This window comes from Nannobrachium achirus (assembly GCF_963921795.1).
Source record: "Nannobrachium achirus genome assembly, chromosome: 9".
Classification (NCBI taxonomy): Eukaryota; Metazoa; Chordata; class Actinopteri; order Myctophiformes; family Myctophidae; genus Nannobrachium; species Nannobrachium achirus.
This window is the reverse complement of record NC_137818.1, coordinates 357501-381190: the sequence shown is the minus strand read 5'-3', so window position 1 is coordinate 381190 and position 23690 is coordinate 357501. Positions and strand designations below refer to the sequence as shown.

General features: G+C 40.5%; 1 protein-coding gene across 1 annotated transcript in view; it reads right to left on the bottom strand.

The window, feature by feature from the left end:
* The window catches only part of nfascb (neurofascin homolog (chicken) b), a gene marked incomplete at both ends in the record, with an annotated part of 89637 nt that overhangs the window by 29442 nt on the left and 36505 nt on the right, over positions 1-23690 (bottom strand). The window contains 4 exons of the mRNA XM_080733923.1: positions 3991-4061; positions 6796-6993; positions 8127-8228; positions 9704-9828. Coding sequence (XP_080590049.1) covers positions 3991-4061; positions 6796-6993; positions 8127-8228; positions 9704-9828 — 496 coding nt within the window. The remainder of the gene's footprint in view (positions 1-3990; positions 4062-6795; positions 6994-8126; positions 8229-9703; positions 9829-23690) is intronic.

Sequence of the window (23690 nt, the reverse complement as noted above, 5' to 3'; positions counted from 1 at the left end):
CTGTCAGGAACGTCAGCCTTCAGCCACGTCTCCGTGAAACAGAGCACACAGCAGTTCTTTATATCCCTTTCAACGCGTAGCCGGGTTCGGAGGTCGTCCATCTTGTTGTCGATCGCTTGGACGTTTGCCAACAGTATGCTGGGGATGGGTGGTCGCGAAGGGCGTCCACGTAGCTTCACTAGTGAACCCCCTCGCTTCCCTCTCTTCCTCCTATGGCCACGCCATGGTGGAACCGTGCTGCTGTTGTTGTTATACAGTTCTCCCGGCAAATCCGGTCTAAAAACGTCCGAGGCAACAAATCTCAAGTCCAGTAACGTCTGGCGATCGTAGGTCATCGTACAGGACGCATTACGTGCAAAAACAGTGACATACAACATAAAAACCAGCAACAAGGCAAGAGCAGCTCTCAACGTGTCGCCATGCCACGGCGCCATCTTGGAATTAATCACAGCTTAGTCTCTGGGGGTAGAGTGGCAGGACAGGTTGTTGGGGGAAAGTATGTTCCTGGCAGGGCCAGTGGGGCTGGGAGCGGACCTAGTGGCCGTGCTGGAGGCGTACAGAACCCTGATAATGTCTGTCATTATTGTCACCAACCAGGACACTGGAAAAAGCAGTGTGCAATGCTTGAGGCACGTAATGAGAACACATCAGATATGCCTAGTCCGTCTGCGTTTGCTGTGTCAGTTTCAGGTGGCATGGTGGGTCAGCCTAGTGCTGAGGAGGTGCCCAGTGCCTTTTTGCCGTTTGTGTCAAAGGGACATGTGTCGTCGATTGGTAATCCGGAGAAGGTGCCAGTAACTATTTTGCGAGACACGGGCTCATGTAATTCATTTATCCTTGCCTCTGTTCTGCCATTTTCTGGAGCAACCAATACTGGTTTGTTCATTCCTGTGTTGGGCATGGAAATGTCTGTTTTTCATTGTCCTGTACACAAGTTCATGCTCTGCTCTGATCTGTTTGTAGGTGAAGTGCGAATGGGCGTGCGTCCAGCTCTACCTGTTAATGGGGTGACCATAGTGCTGGGGAATGATGTAGCAGGGGAGAGGGTCTTTGCTCATCGACCAGTGGTTCAGCCTATTCAAACAAAAGTTGTTGACGATAAGTGCCAGGATGAAACTGACTATCCATTTCGCAGTCTGAGTTGGTGTGGGAGCAGAAAGCCGATCCCACACTGAAAGAGCTGTTCAATCTTGTTCTCGCCAAAAGTGAGGTGAAAGACCTTGCACATGGCTACTTCATAGAGAATGGAGTGCTGCTGCGCAAGTGTGGGCCACGTGGCCAAGGGTTCATTGGAGACCCTGTCTTCCAAATTGTCATTCCTTCCAAATTCCAAGAGGTCATTTTGCGCATTGCTCATTATGAGTGGGGGCATATGGGTGTGCGTAGAACGTACAATAGGGTTTTGGAAAAGTTATTTTGGCCCTGTGTTAAAAGAAGCGTGGCGGAGTACATAAAAAATTGTCCTACTTGCCAAAGAGCTGGAAAACAGAGTCAGTCCGTAAAAGTGCCTGCTCTGTTTCCTAGTTTGGAAAGGTCTCGGCCTGAAGCAAAGGTTAAAAGGTCTGATTTGTGTGCCCGTGTTCCTGTACATGATGTTTTCATCCCAAGTTGTGATATTGCGTTTTCAGAGCGTGATAGACGCAAACGCAATAACAGTTTTGAGAGATCTTGTGCTTGTGTGTCACAGTCGCACATTGCACTGAGTTATTCTCATCCTGTCTGCATTTGTAATGCACACAGGAAGGAAAAACATGGAAAAAAACATTGGAAAGAGCATAGTGTGCCATGTGGATGCTCATGAGTTACTGTACTTAGTGCCCATAAATTAACTCTGTGTTCAAAATCTATTTTGTGTATGCTTTAACCTTTCTCTTAAAGGGCCTACACCATGCTTTTAAAACTATATTTTTTGTATAAATATATGCTCAAAATTGAGTCTTGACAGGTTTTAACCCTCAACAGACACTCTGACCATTCCTTTTGTTTATTCTAGCTCTACTATAATGAGGCTCTCCAGCTGCAATACCAAAACGGCCTCTGTTTGCTCAGGGGCGCATCTAGTGGGGTTTTTCCACCCCTCCCCCCTCCCCTCCTCTTCACTCCTCCCCGGACCCCACGTTGACAACAAATAATGTTAATATTGGGCCAATACAAAAATAGGATAATGTTGCAGCTCTGATTATAGCCTACTGTAGGCCTATGTTGTATGTAATAGGCCTACTGTCAAATGACACAGGGTGACCGTTGCTAGACCAGACATTACGGAAAGTTAATCTACATTAGACAATCAACCCCACCTGCATTGTATTTATGTATAATGTATAAAAACTAGAAGTTTGCCGCAAAAGTCTAGAGTAAAAAAAAAAGTAAAACAAAAAAAAAATGTTTTGAAAAAAAATGTTTGAGAAAAAAAAGTTTTTTGGAAAAAAAAAGTTTTTTGAAAAAAAAAGTTTTTTGAAAAAAAAAGTTTTTTGAAAAAAAGTTGGAAAAAAAAAGTTTTTGAAAAAAAAAAGTTTTTTGAAAAAAAAGTTTTTTGGAAAAAAATATTTTTTGGAAAAAAAAATTTGAAAAAAAAAAATTTTTTGAAAAAAAAATCTTTTTGAAAAAAAAAGTTTTTTGGAAAAAAAAGTTGGAAAAAAAAAGTTTTTGAAAAAAAAAAGTTTTTTGAAAAAAAAGTTTTTTGGAAAAAAATATTTTTTGGAAAAAAAAATTTGAAAAAAAAAATTTTTTTGAAAAAAAAATCTTTTTGAAAAAAAAAGTTTTTTGAAAAAAAAAGTTTTTTGAAAAAAAAAGTTGGAAAAAAAAAGTTTTTGAAAAAAAAAAAGTTTTTTGAAAAAAAAGTTTTTTGGAAAAAAATATTTTTTGGAAAAAAAAATTTGAAAAAAAAAAATTTGGAAAAAAAAATTTTTTTTGAAAAAAAAATCTTTTTGAAAAAAAAAGTTTTTTGAAAAAAAAAGTTTTTTGAAAAAAAAAGTTGGAAAAAAAAAGTTTTTGAAAAAAAAAAAGTTTTTTGAAAAAAAAGTTTTTTGGAAAAAAATATTTTTTGGAAAAAAAAATTTGAAAAAAAAAATTTTTGAAAAAAAAAAAAATGTTTGAAAATAAAAAAAAAAAACGGGAATCCGTCACACGGATCAACTCTCAGAACAGCACTGTTCTGAGAACCCGTGGAAAGCTTTTCATCTCTGTCTTCCCAAAACCAGAGAAAGACACAATGGTCAGAAATAGGACTTTGTGAGGATAGAAGGTGCCAGTGGGACCCCAAAAAAAGGTTTTAAAATAGAAAAAGTGAAAATTCATGGTGTAGGTCCTTTAAAGGCTCCAAGGTACCAGTTGCTGATAGGGGTTGGGCAGAAGCTGAATGGAATTGAGCTGGGGGGGTTAGTTTTAGTGGGGCCCTTGGTTACTTAATTCTATACACAGTAATGGTAGTTAATATGTGGTTATTGGTGGCACGAGTTAGGCCAGGGTTCCCTGTGGGACCCTGTCTTGAAGGGGGGGAGTGTGACGGCCCCTATGGCCTGATAGGGTTATGTGGTGTGTGCCTTTAACAACCCTGTTGCAGTGCTGGTTGGAGGGTGGAGCCAGAGGTGATCAGCTGAAGGGGAGACACCTGGCCAGTGGCTCCTCACTATAAAAGCTCTGCTTTAACATTGCTTCTTCCTCCTCAGTCCTCTCCAGGCCGCTGGAGCGGCCAGACGTCAGAGAGCAGCTGTTCTTCTTTGCTATTATGTTACTTTAGTTTGGGTTAATGGGCAGTTTGTTTCCCTGCCTTTTGAGTTGGAAACTCTACCTTTTGCTTAATTTCTTACATTTAGTCATTCTGTAAATAAAATTCACACTTATTTTGCATTTACCTCCGTGTCGTCTCCCCTTTTTTGTGGTGGTCTGGGAGCCAGATCATCACACATACTGGTATTAACATACTGGTATTAACATGCTGGTATTAACATACTGGTATAACATGCTGGTCACCACAATAATCATATTTACCTCCCAGCTGATTTCCATGTTGTTCCTCCACGTTCCCACACCTTTGATGTTCCTGGGAATAACATCTGGAGCTGTGGACACAACATCTGTTAACATCTGGAGCTGTGGACACAACATCTGTTAACATCTGTGGACTAGTTAGACCAGTTATCAGTTCATCTGTAGACTAGTTAGACTAAGTTATCAGTTCATCTGTATACTAGTTAGTCCAGTTATCAGTTCATCTGTAGACTAGTTAGACCAGTTATCAGTTCATCTGTAGACTAGTTAGACCAGTTATCAGTTCATCTGTATGTTAGACTAGTTATCAGTTCATCTGTAGACTAGTTAGACTAGTTATCAGTTCATCTGTAGACTAGTTAGACCAGTTATCAGTTCATCTGTAGACTAGTTAGACTAGTTATCAGTTCATCTGTAGACTAGTTAGACCAGTTATCAGTTCATCTGTAGACTAGTTAGACTCAGTTATCAGTTCATCTGTAGACTAATTAGACCAGTTATCAGTTCATCTGTAGACTAGTTAGATCAGTTATCAGTTCATCTGTAGACTAGTTAGACTAGTTATCAGTTCATCTGTAGACTAGTTAGACCAGTTATCAGTTCATCTGTAGACTAGTTAGACTAGTTATCAGTTCATCTGTAGACTAGTTATACTCAGTTATCAGTTCATCTGTAGACTAGTTAGACTAGTTATCAGTTCATCTGTAGACTAGTTATACTCAGTTATCAGTTCATCTGTAGACTAGTTAAACCAGTTATCAGTTCATCTGTAGACAAGTTAGACTAGTTATCAGTTCATCTGTAGACTAGTTAGACCAGTTATCAGTTCATCTGTAGACTAGTTAGACTAGTTATCAGTTCATCTGTAGACTAGTAAGACTAGTTATCAGTTCATCTGTAGACTAATTAGACCAGTTATCAGTTCCTCTGTAGACTAGTTAGACTAGTTATCAGTTCATCTGTAGACTAGTTAGACTAGTTATCAGTTCATCTGTAGACTAGTTAGACTCAGTTATCAGTTCATCTGTAGACTAGTTAGACTAGTTATCAGTTCATCTGTAGACTAGTTAAACCAGTTATCAGTTCAAACCGAGACATGACTTTTAGTTCACAAATAAAAGAGCATTCTTGTATCCTACTGACTCATCTTCGTCCTACTCCTCCCGCCCAACACTCCTGCTAACAACCAGACTCACGCGCTCCACTGGTCTATTGTTTTAATGATCTCTAGTGTTAATATCTATATGTTTTAATAATCTCTAGTGTTAATATCTATATGTTTTAATGATCTCTAGTGTTACTGTAGTCCAGACTCACGCGCTCCACTGGTCTGTTGGTTTAATGGTAAATAGTTTAATGTCTATATGTTTTAATGGTAAATAGTTTAATGTCTATATGTTTTAATGGTAAATAGTTTAATGTCTATATGTTTTAATGGTAAATAGTTTAATGTCTATATGTTTTAATGGTAAATAGTTCAATGTCTATATGTTTTAATGGTAAATAGTTTAATGTCTATATGTTTTAATGGTAAATAGTTTAATGTCTATATGTTTTAATGGTAAATATTTTAATGGTCTATTGTTCTTAGTTTAATAGTCTATAGTGTTACTGTCCCCCAGACTCACATGCTCCACTGGTCTGTTGTTTTAATGGTAAATAGTTTAATGTCTATTATGTTTTAACTCTCCTACTGCCAGATCATTTATTTATTTATTGGGTCTGGCGCCATCAAAAAGCGGCTTACCTTTGCGACGTTATAGTAGATAGACAGACAGACATTTATTTATTTTGTTTTTTTTTTTTTGGTTGTGCAATAGTGCACTTTGGTCTGCCAGGCAGCAGAGGGCGGCGTCATGCGAGAATGAATGTGAATTTGCCTGTTATGTGTTGAAGAAGAAGAAGACCAGTCACTGGCCCCAGAGCCTTACAGCCAGAGGAAATCAACAAGGAAGTGAATTGTTCTCCGTTGATCTAACGCATAATGGATTTTTTACACCATCACCGCGGAAAATGTGTTTACAGTAGACGGCCGCGCGACGCCTCATCAGCTTACAGTCATCAGACGAACGAACCGAACGAGCGCCGTATTGGCGGTAAGGTCTTGCGCAATCGGGCGAACGTGAACGTTCAAAGCGTGGGAAGAGTTAATGGTAAATAGTTTAATGTCTATTATGTTTTAATGGTAAATAGTTTAATGTCTATTATGTTTTAATGGTAAATAGTTTAATGTCTATATGTTTATAATGGTAAATAGTTTACTGTCTATATGTTTTAATGGTAAATAGTTTAATGTCTATATGTTTATAATGGTAAATATTTTAATGGTCTATTGTTTTAGTTTATAGTCTATAGTGTTACTGTCCCCCAGACTCACATGCTCCACTGGTCTGTTGTTTTAATGGTAAATAGTTTAATGTCTATTATGTTTTAATGGTAAATAGTTTAATGTCTATTATGTTTTAATGGAAAATAGTTTAATGTATATATGTTTTAATGGTAAATAGTTTAATGTCTATATGTTTTAATGGTAAATAGTTTAATGTCTATATGTTATAATGGTAAATAGTTTAATGTCTATATGTTTTAATGGTAAATAGTTTAATATCTATATGTTTTAATGGTAAATAGTTTAATGTCTATTATGTTTTAATAGTAAATAGTTTAATGTCTATATGTTTTAATGGTAAATAGTTTAATGTCTATTATGTTTTAATGGTAAATAGTTTAATGTCTATATGTTTTAATGGTGAATAGTTTAATGGTATTGTTTTAGTTTATAGTGTTACTGTCGTCCAGACTCACGCGCTCCGCTGGTCTGCAGGCGGCTGGAGGCGGGGCTTGGCCGGCTGGCTCCGATGGCGTTGACGGCGATCACTCTGAAGGTGTAGTAGGTGAACGGAGTCAACGTCAACATCACCGAGTTCAGACTTCCTGGATACGATGACAGGTTCCTCCACTTCCCCGGCAACCAATCGTCATCGTCGTACTGAACCAGGAACTCTGTGATTGGACAGTAGCAACAACCAATCATCTGCATCACACTGTATTATGTACTCTATGATTGGAAGGCAAACCATGAATGAGATACAACACTGTGGGCGGTATGGACATAGGACTATGGTTAAACAAACATATGTATGTATATATAGATACAACACTGTGGGTGGTATGGACATAGGACTATGGTTAAACATAATGTATGTGTATATAGTTATACACTTATACTATCAAAACCTACACCGGCTGTCAGTCCGTCACATCACTCATCACACGTCACACTTTTCCCCTACTCATATCTCCGCCACCGTTGCCCCGATCCATGCCAAACTTTGCACACACTCCTCATTTCTCACATGGCCCTCTTCTAGCGCCACAATGAGGATTCTTGCAAGACACATTCTTGGACACTGCTCCTACAGATTTTGCTGTAAAATCACGCAAACCGGTACACAGTATCTCTACATATTCATGTCATCAAAATGCATCTGTCCCATCTAGCGCCACCATCTGGACGATTTTTGAAAAACACATTTTTGTGCACTGCTCTTACAGAATTTGCCCTAAAATCATGCAAAGCCATACAGTCATACCACAAACTCCCCCACACCTCATTTCTCACATGTCCCTCTTCTAGCGCCACCATAAGGCTGATTCTTGCAAGACACATTTTTGGACACTGCTCTTACAGATTTTGCCCTAAAATCACACAAACCGGTACACGGTATCTCTACAGTCATGTAATCAAAACGCATCTGTCCCATCTAGTGCCACCATCTGGACGATTTTTGAAAAACACATTTTTGTCCGATTTGTGTATTCAAATAGCGATTAAATTCTTACTGCTAGTATATCCAGTGTATTACCAGTAATAGGACTATGGTTTGCATCCCCAGGGGTCTTATTAAACAGTGTATTACCAGTAATAGGACTATGGTTAGCATCCCCAGGGGTCTTATTAAACAGTGTATTACCAGTCATAGGACTATGGTTAACATCTCCAGGGGTCTTATTAAACAGTGTATTACCAGTCATAGGACTATGGTTAACATCCCCAGGGGTCTTATTAAACAGTGTATTACCAGTAATAGGACTATGGTTTGTATCCCCAGGGGTCTTATTAAACAGTGTATTACCAGTAATAGGACTATGGTTTGCATCTCCAGGGCTCCAGGTCAGTCGTACGCTGCGTTCAAAAGGATCAGACAGCTTCAGGCCAGTGGGAGGGTCCGGCCGGTCTGACGGAGAGGACACACATTCATTTCATTCATAAAAACACAACATGCTCAGTATACAATGCATTCATTACAATAATTACATTACATTACGCTACCCGCTATACATTATCCTGTTATTTGCGCCTGGAGGTGTGGCCATGTTGATGCACGATCCCTAAATGTTTAACACACATTATAGGAAAGCACATAGCAGAGTCTAAACCCTCCCACTGTAGAGCACAGGTCACACAACAGCACAACATTCAGAGGTCTGCCTCTCTCCTAATTCTCAACCAATTTCTGTGATTCAAATTTTCCTTCACGATGCCATTCGTTCCAAATTACACAAGTAGGTCGCGAGTGGCTTATTGTGGGTATCAGCCGGTAACACGGGGGAGCCTGTCCCTCTTACAATTAGGGATGGAGCCCGAAAACCGGGTCCATTACAGACCCGGTTCTGAAGTTATCCATACCCGGGTATCAATAAGTTATCGATACCCGGATAATCAACAAGCTTTTGGCTTGTTGAGCCTATTATCGGGTAAGCGGCAAGACGTCACGTCATGGGCAGGGACGGAGCCGCTCAGCGGGAGGTGGCATCATGTTGTGTTGTTTGCAAGCCGTGGAACGATGGTGGAACGCGTGAAACGCTCAAAAGTTTGTCTACATTTTAGAAAGGACAAGGGGAGAGCTAAATGCGTTGTTACGGAGGGAACACTTTGACAATGCAAAGGCACTTGTCCATTACCACATCACATAAAGACCAGGCCAAGTGCATGTCTGTCTATTAGTGCATCACATAAAGACCAGACCAAGTGCATGTCTGTCCATTAGCACATCACATAAAGACCAGACCAAGTGCATGTCTGTCCATTAGTGCATCACATAAAGACCAGACCAAGTGCATGTCTGTCCATTAGAGCATCACATAAAGACCAGGATAGTATACTCTATGCTCTTACCCTTCACAATGAGGTGAGGAGCTTTACGGTAGGGGTTTAGGGTTATGTCCAGGGTTTAGGGTATGGGGGTAGTATACTCTATGCTCTTACCCATCACAATGAGGTGAGGAGCTTTAGGGAAGGGGTTTAGGTTTAGGTCCAGGGTTTAGGCTCAGGGTTTAGGGTATGGGGTTCTTACCCATCACAATGAGGTGAGGAGCTTTAGGGAAGGGGTTTAGGTTTAGGTCCAGGGTTTAGGCTTAGGGTTTAGGGTATGTGGGTAGTATACTCTATGCTCTTACCCATCACAATGAGGTGAGGAGCTTTAGGGTAGGGGTATAGGGTTATGTCCAGGGTTTAGGGTATGGGGGTAGTATACTCTATGCTCTTACCCATCACAATGAGGTGAGGAGCTTTAGGGTAGGGGTATAGGGTTATGTCCAGGGTTTAGGGTATGGGGGTAGTATACTATGCTCTAACCCTTCACAATGAGGTGAGGAGCTTTAGGGTAGGGGTATAGGGTTATGTCCAGGGTTTAGGGTATGGGGTTCTTACCCATCACAATGAGGTGAGCGGAGGCAGACTTGGTTTCCATTTCAGTCTGAACCAAGCAGGTGTAGTTCCCTTCATCTGCTCTGTTCACACTGGTGATCACCAGGTTGGACTCGTCCATGGAGATCCTGTTAAAAACAACATGACATGACATGACATGACATGACATGACATGACATGACATGACATGACCACTGGAGATCACCAGTTTGGAGTAGAGTTCTCAAATTCGGCCCGAGCCCGACCCTACCCGACCCGACGTTATCGGGCCGAGCCGGGCCCAAGATTTATAATAATTAGTCTGGCCGGGCCGAGCCTCGGGCTCCGTCACTCAAGCAACAGAGAACAGGCTCATATCGCTGTCTGTCTGTCTGCAGCGCAGCACTGAAGCCTGGCTAAGTTCCTAACCAATGGACCAAGGATAATCGGTGACCCATACGGAAGTATAGTCTATCAGTCTCATAGAGCAGTCTGGTTGTTGTGATGACGTCACAATCCAAACCTTTGGATATACGGAGATTCTGCCACAGCAGCGAGTCAGCGTTAGCTCTGTGTGGAGCGGCTGCGATGAATGTTTCGAGCTGCATGTTAAATTAAAAGGCAGCAGGCAATTTCACAAGTTTGTAATAAGTTATAAATCCAAGAAAAGTACATTCAAAGCGGAACCAACCTGGATATATTGACAAGGACTTAAAGAGGTGGTGCCATAGTTTTGTACTTCTAGGAGGTTGAAAGTACTTCATTAGTGTGGTTTTTATGAGCAATTATGTATTCTTTTGGTATTTGTTTGTTTTCTCTTGGATGCTGCCACCTTGTGGTCAAAAGTGTCAGTTAAAAAACACACATACTAAGTATGTCACAGTATCAACTCCTCCCCTAATTACCATTCACCCAACACTGTGGGGTGTGGCTAACTTCAGCTGGGTCACCACCCATCATGACATCCATGCATACTTAATGCACTGGGGGTGTGGCCACATAAAAACCCAATTTTAACTCTTTCTGTATACTTTTTTTGGAAAAAATCTTCCTCCTAGTATAATCATAATACCTGATAATCATGTTTTAGAGGGGGGGGGGGGGGGATCATGGCACCACCTCTTTAAGAGGATTGTATTACAACAACATCAACATGATCAACCTAAAAGCACCATCCGTTGACATCCTTACCTTATAGAGACGATCATCTCGTCTGGTAAGATATTATTAATTCCATTATGCTTTCTGGTTAATCAAGTGTCCTTTGCTGCTGCTGTGTGCATTTATATTAAAGGGGTTACAGACGCAGCGCGCCACTTATTACATGCATGTATGTTTAAGCATGGTGGTCAGGTGGTGTCGCGCACTAAACATAACATATATTCTCATAGAGAAGAGGAGAGGTTTATCCAGAGATCCTCTATGATGCTAAAGCACAGCGAAAGTGATGACATTAATAAACACCAGTAAGACTCCCTAATCGGGAGATAAGCGACCGTTGGTCGCTTATCTCCAAAAATAGGCCAAAAGTTTGTTTTACCAATTATCAAGACATACGGGCAGTTGACAGTTTGCCATGGTTACTCATTGAAGTTGAATCTCCATATATGGAGATAACCTACGCATCACACTAAGTCTGACCTCACCAGCCCATATATGGGCATGAGCAACTTATGTCTCCATATATGGAGATATGATGACATCACACAGTCCTCAGCCGATGATGTGGCGTGATGTCATACAATACACAAACGAGCCCTACAGTATAAAGGGGCAATTCTTGCCAGGAAAGAAGCATTTCTTCGACTCAGACCTTATCGCCAGGGTTAGCTTATAGCAGCTGTCGGTAGGACCATACATGGATTCTGTTAGTGTGGATCTCCTAACAGGGCATCATCTGGGATACAATCCCTTTTATGCCCATATATGGAGATCCCTAACAGAATCCCTTTCATGCCCTGTCGGTAGGACCATACATGGATTCTGTTAGTGTGGATCTCCTAACAGGGCATCATCTGGGATACAATCCCTTTTATGCCCATATATGGAGATCCCTAACAGAATCCCTTTCATGCCCATATATGGAGATCCCTAACAGAATCCCTTTTATGCCCATATATGGAGATCCCTAACAGCATCCCTTTTATGCCCATATATGGAGATCACTAACAGCTAACAGAATCCCTTTTATGCCAATATATGGAGATCCCTAACAGAATCCCTTTTATGCCCATATATGGAGATCCCTAACAGAATCCCTTTTATGCCCATATATGGAGATCCCTAACAGAATCCCTTTTATGCCCATATATGGAGATCCCTAACAGAATCCCTTTTATGGCCATATATGGAGATCCCTAACAGAATCCCTTGTATGCCCATATATGGAGATCCCTAACAGAATCCCTTTTATGCCCATATATGGAGATCCCTAACAGAATCCCTTTTATGCCATATATTATGGAGAAATCCCTGCTCTGAGTATCTGACATCAGTGTGATGTCACCTGTTTATGCCCATATATGGAGATCCTGCTCTGCGTATCTGGTTGCTATGGTAAACAGTTGGTTGCTAGGGTAAAAAAACATGGTTGCTATGGTAAACAGTTTGTTGCTAGGGTAAACAGTTGGTTGCTAGGGTAAAACCATGGTTGCTAAGGTGGTTGCTAACGTACACTAACAAACCAGCAACAACAGACTGTTGCCACAGCAACGTACACAAAGGTTTGTGTACACATGTGGTGTGATGTCATACTGATGCGGAGATATGAGCAGGGCAAAGGTGTGACGTGTGACGTGTGACGGACGGACGGACGGACGGCCGGTGGAGGTTTTCATAGTAAACTGCTCCCTGACGGTCGCAATCATTAATCATAACCAGTAAGACTCCCTAATCGGGAGATAAGCGACCGTTGGTCGCTTATCTCCACAAATAGGCCAAAAGTTTGTTTTACCAATTATCAAGACATACGGGCAGTTGACAGTTTGCCATGGTTACTCATTGAAGTTGAATCTCCATATATGGAGACATAAGTTGCTCATACCATAGCAACCATGTTTTTTACAGGGCCTGGGATTGATGACATCAGAAATCTCCATATATGGGCATGAAAGGGATTTTGTTTCTGGAAATATGTCTGTGGGGTGCCACATTTGGAATAAAACACTTACATCACACATCTGGATATCCATACAGCCCATCTAGTTTGCCTGTGTCCATTTATGCCCATATATCTGATGACATTGGGACACTGATCTCCATATATGGGCATAAAACTTATGTTAATTAGTAAAGCCTGGGGATCTCCATATATGGGCATGAGGGGTACCCTAAAAGGGCATCATCTGGGAATAGCAAATATAGTTATCCTAGAAAGTGAAAATCTTACATCAAAGGCCATAACTACCTACCTACCACCATACTGCATTCCTCATTAAACTACCTACCCATAAGATGCCTATAGGGAGAAAAGCAAAGGGCGAGGTTGCACCATTTCTTGGTCTTCTGGCCAGTGATGTATATCGGACCATTTAACCATATATGGAGACATCTGGTACCCAAAGATATTCACAGATATGGGCTTAATATTGATGACATAAGGGATCTCCATATATGGGCGTAAAAGGGATTTGGTTCCCCTGGCATCACAGGGATCTCCATATATGGGCATAAAATGGATTTGGTTACCCTGGCAACACGGGGATCTCCATATCTCCATATATGGGCATAAAAGGGATTTGGTTCCCCTGGCATCACAGGGATCTCCATATGGGCATAAAAGGGATTTGGTTCCCCTGACATTACAGTGATGTCAGTGGCTGGTTCTACAGAGGGGATCTCCATTTATGGGCATAAAAGGGAATGTATGTATGATGATGTCAGATATCATAGACGTCATAGGACTTTCACATAACGAATAACTGAGTAAGCATGTAAACCCGTAAAATCTATATTTGGGCATGGCTGATTTATGACCTCATCATGATGACACGAGCAAACACAGCTGAATTGTATAAATGATCAGTGCAGAAACCAACAGAAGTATTTGACCAAGACTCTTCGATTTAAACATCAACAAAGGTGTGACGTTTGTTGATGGTCACAAAGGTGTGACGGACGGACGGACGGACGGACGGACGGACGGACGGACGGACGGACGGACGGACGGTGGAGGTTTTCATAGTAAACTGCTCCCTGACGGTCGCAATTAACCATACATATTCTCATAGAGAGGAAGAGCGTTCCATCCAAAGGTCATCTATGATGCTAAAGCTTATTAATAAACATAATTAATCATAATTAATCATATATATTCTCATAGAGAGGAAGAAAAGGTCATCTATGATGCTAAAGCTTATTAATAAACATAATTAATCATAATTAACCATATATATTCTCATAGAGAGGAAGAAAAGGTCATCTATGATGCTAAAGCTTATTAATAAACATAATTAATCATAATTAACCACTTTGCTAGCCGAAATAGAATGGCTCGTTGTAGATTAGCCGTGAAATTTCTATTATTGTGTTATGATCTGAGACATAATATTATGTTTATAAACATGAGCCCGCCACCCCTCCTTCTTGGACTGCACGGTTGTTTTTTCTTTTCTTTCACTCCCCAGGTCGTTAGCTCACCGTGATTATCTGGATCTCCATTGGGATAGAGTGGCTGTCTTGGCCGAGGTGTCTTCTCCAAATAATCCATGGATGACTCAAGAGTAGATATGAACAGTTTCGCTTGCATAGCCGGCAGCACTCCTGCTGTAGTAGCACTCGTGTATAAACAGTAAATGGGTGGCTGCTAGGGAGCCTCTAGAAGGAATGGACTCTGACGTCACTTCTGCTTCATGTCAGACGAGCCATGCGCTATCGATGGACGAGTGGTGACTAGGGAAGGTTAGACGATCGCCGAGTTTCGGATAAAAATCATTTATTTCGTTTTTAATGACAAAGTACGGTAAAAGACGACGCGGCTGAGACTCCTTGCTCAGATGTCCGGTATATTCCGGTTTTAATATTAAGGGGCTCCCCGTGGCTTGCAAAGTGTTAACTAGAAAAGAAAATTTCTAAGAAATTTTAAGTGTGCCTGCAGCTCGCTAAGTCTGTGCAACCTTGTGTAGCGGTTGGTGTTAGCATTAGCGTTACATTTTTTAACATTAGCATTTTTTGCATGAGCTTTAACATTATGGTTCTTCATATGACACCAACCACATGTCTGTACGACAAACAGATCACAAGATAAAGGGTCACTTCCTGTCTGTACGACAAACAATTCATGAGATATAGGGTGACTTCCTGTTTGGTGAGGGGCACTTCCTGTTTGGCAAAATAGGCCCCAATTAAGGTCATGGACGATTAATGAATTAAAGCTGCAAGCCCCAATTAAGGTTAAGGACTCTTAATCAAGTCATTTCACACCACCCGCGCGTCTGCACGACAAACGGTTCACGAGATAAAGGGTCACTTCCTGTTTGGTAAGGGGCACTTCCTGTTTGGCGAAATAGGCCCTAATTAAGGTTAAGGACTCTTATTCTTGTCATTTGACGCAACCCGCGCATCTGTACGACAAATGGTTCACAAGATCAAGGGTCACTTCCTGTTTGGTGAGGGGCACTTCCTGTTTGGCAAAATAGGCCCCAATTAAGGTTAAGGACTCTTAATCAAGTCATTTCACACCACCCGCGCGTCTGCACGACAAACGGTTCACGAGATAAAGGGTCACTTCCTGTTTGGTGAGGGGCACTTCCTGTTTGGCGAAATAGGCCCCAATTAAGGTCATGGACGATTAATGAATTAAAGCTGCAAGCAGCGATGACCGGGCCCTCGCAGCTCTACCCACGTCACAAGGCCAGTAGTCTCGCGTAGCCAGACAACTATTCCACAATCTCTGAATGCTATATAGAGTCTGGAACAGCAGCTCCCGAACGGCGAGTATCGGAAACGGGCATTACCGTTCAAAAGAATATATTTTAAAATGTCATTTCTGCTAAGCAGCAAGCTAAACATGTTTATATGATTTTTATTTATATAATGATAAATATTTGTGATGTGAGACTGAAACGGAAGTGACGTGGGGGCTTCACTTCCGCTTCATCTCGCCACTCATCGTTTCTTCCCCGGTTTGCCAGACTGTATGCCGGGAGCATTTGACCAAATCGCGGAGGCAACCGTCTGGTAGTCTCGCGTAGCCAGACAACTATTCCACAATCTCTGAATGCTATATAGAGTCTGGAACAGCAGCTCCCTAACGGCGAGTATCGGAAAACGGGCATTACCGTTCAAAAAGATATATTTTAAAATGTCATTTCTGCTAAGCAGCAAGCTAAACATGCTTATATGATTTTTATTTATATAATGATAAATATGTGTGATGTGAGACTGAAACGGAAGTGACGTGGGGGCTTCACTTCCGCTTCATCTCGCACTCATCGTTTCTTCCCCGGTTTGCCAGACTGTATGCCGGGAGCATTTGACCAAATCGCGGAGGCAACAGTCTGGCCACGCGAGACTAACCGTCTGGCCACGCGAGACTACAAGGCCAGCAGCCAATCAGAAACCAAACAGGAAGTCAGCCATTTCGACTAATTAGTGGCGTTTTGGCAAATTTTTGGCCGTTATCACGGGTCGCACTTTAACGACAGTTTTTTGAGAAAAAATTGTTTGTGAAAAAAAAAAAGTTTTTTGAGAAAAAAAAAAGTTTTTTGAGAAAAAAAAAAAATTGAGAGAAAAAAAACATTTTTGAGAAAAAAAAAATTTGAGAAAAAAAAAATTTTGAGAAAAAAAAATTGAGAAAAAAAGTTTTTGAGAAAAAAAAAATTTTGAGAAAAAAAAAGTTTTTTTTGTGAAAAAAAAATTGTATGACACCAGCCGCGAGTCTGTACGACAAACGGTTCATGAGTTATAGAGGCACTTCCTGTTTGGTGAAGGGCACTTCCTGTTTGGCGAAGGAAGCGTCAATTAAGGTTAAGGACTCTTAATAAAGTCATATGATACCAGCCACATGTAGAGGCCAGCAGCCAATCAGAAACCAAACAGGAAGTCAGCCATTTCGACTAATTAGTGGCGTTTTGGCACATTTTTGGCCATTATCACGGGTCGCACTTTAACGACAGTTTTTTGAGAAAAAATTGTTTTGCGAGAAAAAAAAAGTTTTTTGAGAAAGAAAGTTTTTTGAGAAAAAAAAATGTTTGAGAGAAAAAAAAAAAATTTGAGAAAAAAAAAATTGAGAAAAAAAGTTTTTGAGAAAAAAAAAGTTTTTGAGAAAAAAAGTTTTTGAGAAAAAAAAAATTGAGAAAAAAAAAGTTTTTTGAGAAAAAAAAATTTTTGAGAGAAAAAAAGTTTTGAGAAAAAAAAAATTTTGAGAGAAAAAAAATTTTTTGAGAAAAAAAACATTTTTGAGAAAAAAAACATTTTTGAGAAAAAAAAATATTTGAGAAAAAAAATGTATGACACCAGCCGCGAGTCTGGTAAACGGTTCATGAGATGTAGAGGCACTTCCTGTTTGGCAAAGGGCACTTCCTGTTTTACAGGGGGCGGGGCTTAATCAATTACAGCTCATCCCTATTGGCTGGAAAAAGACCAAAGTTGTGTGTACATTTTAAAGTTTAAATCACGTTGCTAGGCAAAAGTATGGCAGAGTTATGTGGCGCCAAAGTTTCTATTTTTTTTTCGGAGTCCCCCATTCAAAGTCAATGGGGGTTTTTGAGCGTAGTTTTTTGCGAATTACGTTGCCATGGTAAAACGGATCGGAAAGAAAAGTAATAGCACACCATTCCCGGCCGAGCCGCACATTTTGATGTATATATTGCGGGGGTGGCATAAATCGTGCGGCAGTTATTATGTGCTGAAATTTCCCCCATTCTAAGTCAATGGGGTTTTTTGGCGTTGTTTTTTGCGAATTACGTCGCAATGGTACCGCGGATCGGAAAGAAAAGTAATAGCACCCCATTCCCGGCCGAGCCGCACGTTTTGATGTATATATTGCGGTGGTGGTGTAAATCGTGCGGCACTTATTACGTGCCGAAATTTGTGGCGAAACTAATTAATTAACTAGAAAAGAAAATTTCTAAGAAATTTTAAGTGTGCCTGCAGCTCGCTAAGTCTATGCATTTTTGAGAAAAAAAACATTTTTGAGAAAAAAAAAAATTTGAGAAAAAAATTTTTTTTGAGAAAAAAAATGTATGACACCAGCCGCGAGTCTGTACGACAAACGGTTCATGAGTTATAGAGGCACTTCCTGTTTGGTGAAGGGCACTTCCTGTTTGGCGAAGGAAGCGTCAATTAAGGTTAAGGACTCTTAATCAAGTCATATGATACCAGCCACAACTCTGTACGATAAACGGTTCATGAGATGTAGAGGCACTTCCTGTTTGGCAAAGGGCACTTCCTGTTATAGAGGGGGCGGGGCTTAATCAATTACAGCTCATCCCTATTGGCTGGAAAAAGACCAAAGTTGTGTGTACATTTTAAAGTTTAAATCACGTTGCTAGGCAAAAGTATGGCAGAGTTATGTGGCACCAAAGTTTCTAGTTTTTTTTCGGAGTCCCCCATTCAAAGTCAATGGGGGTTTTTGAGCGTAGTTTTTTGCGAATTACGTTGCCATGGTAACGCGGATCGGAAAGAAAAGTAATAGCACACCATTCCCGGCCGAGCCGCACATTTTGATGTATATATTGCGGGGTTGGCGTTGGCGTAAATCGTGCAGCAGTTATTACGTGCTGAAATTTCCCCCATTCTAAGTCAATGGGGTTTTTTGGCGTTGTTTTTTGCGAATTACGTCGCAATGGTACCGCGGATCGGAAAGAAAAGTAATAGCACCCCATTCCCGGCCGAGCCGCACGTTTTGATGTATATATTGCGGTGGTGGTGTAAATCGTGCGGCACTTATTACGTGCCGAAATTTGTGGCGAAACTATGGACTTAATTAACTAGAAAAGAAAATTTCTAAGAAATTTTAAGTGTGCCTGCAGCTCGCTAAGTCTGTGCAACCTTGTGTAGCGGTTGGTGTTAGTGTTTCGTTTTGAGAGGGTCGTTCCCCCTGAAAAACACGTTTTGGCTTAAAACGGTTACGTTTTGCGGGTTTGTGGTGCCCCCTATGGGTCGAAGTGGAAATGCTTTTGGGTATATGTTCAGTATAGCGCCCCCCACTTGTGGTTAAAATTTGGTGTTGACTGGATGTTTCGTTTGTGATTTATGGCTACTTCTTACAAAACGGGCTCCTCCCGCTATCTTTGGAACCCTGTTACGGAAGAACGGTATGGACTATCAAAATATCGTTTAAATATGTTTATCGCATGAGTCCATAGATCTTGTGTATCGATTTTTGTGACATTTGGAGAAAATATGTAGGAAAAGGAGCAAAAAGTGTGTTTTGAAGAAAATTCAAAATGGCGGAAAATCTAGCCTGACGCAAATGGGCGTGGCCTATATGAGGAGATGCGTCATGACCCAAGGAATCCAGGGAAAAAGGAATTTTAATTTTCCGACCCACGGTTCAAGAGTTACAGGCCGAAAGGTAAAGTGGACTGTTATAGCGCCACCATGAGGCCAACTGACGAAATTATTTTTTATTTAATCCTTGATATCATTATAAATCTCCTCTCCAAGTTTTGAAACTGTAGCCCCTATGGTTTTCGAGAAAAAAAATATTGAATGTGAGTTTTTGCGATTCCCATTATAAGTCAATGGGTAAAATTAATTCACTAATAAATTAATATCAATTAAACGATACAACTTTTCTCTTAGAAAAGTAATAGCACCCCATTCCCGGCCGAGCCGCACGTTTTGATGTATATATTGCGGCGGTGGCGTAAATCGTGCGGCACTTATTACGTGCCGAAATTTTGTCTGAACATATATATATACTAGAAAAGAAAATTTCTACGAAATTTTAAGTGTGCCTGCAGCGCGCTAAGTCTGTGCAACCTGGCCGTTATCACGGGTCGCACTTTAACGACAGTTTTTTGAGAAAAAATTGTTTGTGAAAAAAAAAAAGTTTTTTGAGAAAAAAAAAAGTTTTTTGAGAAAAAAAAAAATTTGAGAGAAAAAACATTTTTGAGAAAAAAAAAATTTGAGAAAAAAAAAATTTTGAGAAAAAAAAATTGAGAAAAAAAGTTTTTGAGAAAAAAAAAATTGTATGACACCAGCCGCGAGTCTGTACGACAAACGGTTCATGAGTTATAGAGGCACTTCCTGTTTGGTGAAGGGCACTTCCTGTTTGGCGAAGGAAGCGTCAATTAAGGTTAAGGACTCTTAATAAAGTCATATGATACCAGCCACATGTAGAGGCCAGCAGCCAATCAGAAACCAAACAGGAAGTCAGCCATTTCGACTAATTAGTGGCGTTTTGGCACATTTTTGGCCATTATCACGGGTCGCACTTTAACGACAGTTTTTTGAGAAAAAATTGTTTTGCGAGAAAAAAAAAGTTTTTTGAGAAAGAAAGTTTTTTGAGAAAAAAAAATGTTTGAGAGAAAAAAAAAAAATTTGAGAAAAAAAAAATTGAGAAAAAAAGTTTTTGAGAAAAAAAAAGTTTTTGAGAAAAAAAGTTTTTGAGAAAAAAAAAATTGAGAAAAAAAAAGTTTTATGAGAAAAAAAAATTTTTGAGAGAAAAAAAGTTTTGAGAAAAAAAAATTTTGAGAGAAAAAAAAAATTTGAGAAAAAAAACATTTTTGAGAAAAAAAACATTTTTGAGAAAAAAAAATATTTGAGAAAAAAAATGTATGACACCAGCCGCGAGTCTGGTAAACGGTTCATGAGATGTAGAGGCACTTCCTGTTTGGCAAAGGGCACTTCCTGTTTTACAGGGGGCGGGGCTTAATCAATTACAGCTCATCCCTATTGGCTGGAAAAAGACCAAAGTTGTGTGTACATTTTAAAGTTTAAATCACGTTGCTAGGCAAAAGTATGGCAGAGTTATGTGGCGCCAAAGTTTGAGAGACGTTTTGATGTCTCTCTCGTTTTGATGTATATATTGCGGTGGTGGTGTAAATCGTGCGGCACTTATTACGTGCCGAAATTTGTGGCGAAACTATGGACTTAATTAACTAGAAAAGAAAATTTCTAAGAAATTTTAAGTGTGCCTGCAGCTCGCTAAGTCTGTGCAACCTTGTGTAGCGGTTGGTGTTAGTGTTTCGTTTTGAGAGGGTCGTTCCCCCTGAAAAACACGTTTTGGCTTAAAACGGTTACGTTTTGCGGGTTTGTGGTGCCCCCTATGGGTCGAAGTGGAAATGCTTTTGGGTATATGTTCAGTATAGCGCCCCCCACTTGTGGTTAAAATTTGGTGTTGACTGGATGTTTCGTTTGTGATTTATGGCTACTTCTTACAAAACGGGCTCCTCCCGCTATCTTTGGAACCCTGTTACGGAAGAACGGTATGGACTATCAAAATATCGTTTAAATATGTTTATCGCATGAGTCCATAGATCTTGTGTATCGATTTTTGTGACATTTGGAGAAAATATGTAGGAAAAGGAGCAAAAAGTGTGTTTTGAAGAAAATTCAAAATGGCGGAAAATCTAGCCTGACGCAAATGGGCGTGGCCTATATGAGGAGATGCGTCATGACCCAAGGAATCCAGGGAAAAAGGAATTTTAATTTTCCGACCCACGGTTCAAGAGTTACAGGCCGAAAGGTAAAGTGGACTGTTATAGCGCCACCATGAGGCCAACTGACGAAATTATTTTTTATTTAATCCTTGATATCATTATAAATCTCCTCTCCAAGTTTTGAAACTGTAGCCCCTATGGTTTTCGAGAAAAAAAATATTGAATGTGAGTTTTTGCGATTCCCATTATAAGTCAATGGGTAAAATTAATTCACTAATAAATTAATATCAATTAAACGATACAACTTTTCTCTTAGAAAAGTAATAGCACCCCATTCCCGGCCGAGCCGCACGTTTTGATGTATATATTGCGGCGGTGGCGTAAATCGTGCGGCACTTATTACGTGCCGAAATTTTGTCTGAACATATATATATACTAGAAAAGAAAATTTCTACGAAATTTTAAGTGTGCCTGCAGCGCGCTAAGTCTGTGCAACCTTGTGTAGCGGTTGGTGTTAGCATTAGCGTTATATTTTTTAACATTAGCCTTTTTTGCATAAGCTTTAACATTACTGTTCTTCATATGACACCACCCACATGTCTGTACGACAAATGGTTCACGAGAAAAAGGGTCACTTCCTGTTTGGCGAAATAGGCCAGGATTAATGAATTAAAGCTGCAAGCAGCGATGACCGGGCCCTCGCAGCTCTACCCACGTCACAAGGCCAGCAGCCAATCAGAAACCAAACAGGAAGTCAGCCATTTCGACTAATTAGTGGCGTTTTGGCGCATTTTTGGCCGTTATCACGGGTCGCACTTTAACAACAGTTTTTTGAGGAAAAATTGTTTTGTGAGAAAAAAAGTTTTTTGAGAAGAAAAGTTTTGAGAAAAAAAAAATTTTGAGAAAAAAAAATTTTTTTGAGAAAAAAAAAGAATTTGAGAAAAAAAAATTTGAGAAAAAAAATTTTTGAGAAAAAAAAAATTGAGAAAAAAAAGTTTTTGAGAAAAAAAAAAATTTGAGAAAAAAGAAAATTGAGAAAAAAAAAATTTTTGAGAAAAAAAAAATTTTGAGAAAAAAAAATTTGAGAAAAAAAAAATTATGACACCAGCCGCGAGTCTGTACGACAAACGGTTCATGAGTTATAGAGGCACTTCCTGTTTGGTGAAGGGCACTTCCTGTTATAGAGGGGGCGGGGCTTAATCAATTACAGCTCATCCCTATTGGCCGGAAAAAGACCAACGTTGTGTGTGCATTTTAAAGTTTAAATCACGTTGCTAGGCAAAAGTATGGCAGAGTTATGTGGCGCCAAAGTTTCTGGGTTTTTTTCGGAGTCCCCCATTCTAAGTCAATGGGGTTTTTGGGCGTCGTTTTTTGCGAATTACATCGCAATCGTATCGCGGATCGGAAAGAAAAGTAATAGCACACCATTCCCGGCCGAGCCGCACATTTCGATGTATATATTGCGGGGGTGGCGTAAATCGTGCGGCAGTTATTACGAGCCGAAATTTGGCGACGTGATTATTATTAAGTATGGCGGATTACAATAAGTGTTTTGCCATTGCATGGCAGGCACACTTAATAAGTATGGCGGATTACAATAAGTGTTTTGCCATTGCATGGCAGGCACACTTAATGACTTAAGTATGGCGGATTACAATAAGTGTTTTGCCATTGCGTTGCATGGCAGGCACACTTAATGACTTAATTAAGTATGGCGGATTACAATAAGTGTTTTGCCATTGCGTTGCATGGCAGGCACACTTAATAACAATAGTGTACAGCAGGGGTCCTCAATAGGCGGACCGCGGCCCATGTCCGGACCGCGGCGCACCTCCGACCGGACCGCGGCACATTTCTGAGAAATCACAGCACAGTTGTATAATTTGCAAGCCCATAAAGCGTCGCGGATGCAAAGCGCTGTGGGCTTGTAGATCAATGGTTTTTCTTCCCTCCGACGCAGTCTGCTCTCCATGCTGCTCCCCCCTCCCCTCCCCTCTCCACACACTCTAGCTCTGGTCCATAGCGTTAGTGGAGTTCTCCCTAACTAACGCTATGGACCAGAGCTACACACACTCATGCCGCTCGCTGCCTGAACAAAGTTGCTAAAACCTCTTGGAAACCATTGCTCCCACTGGATTAATAACTAAGAGATCTTCTACCTTTGGCTGTTCAATTGGAGAGGAAAACAGCAACACATAATATCCACGATGTAAGGCTCCAACTGCTTGCATTAGACAAGAAATGGTCGCGATGCGTGATCATGCGTCTTTAACAATGTGATGTGTCGTCGCATATTATTGCCAGCTATCCTAGGCTGTGTTAGGTTAATAACTATGACTCGTTGACCCTGATTTTGACCGGTCATTTGACAGGCAATCAGCACAGTCTGGCTTGTGCAGTACGTGTGTCAACTGAATGTCAAGTAGCCTAATCCTCTCCCCCTCACGCTAAGTTCCACTTTA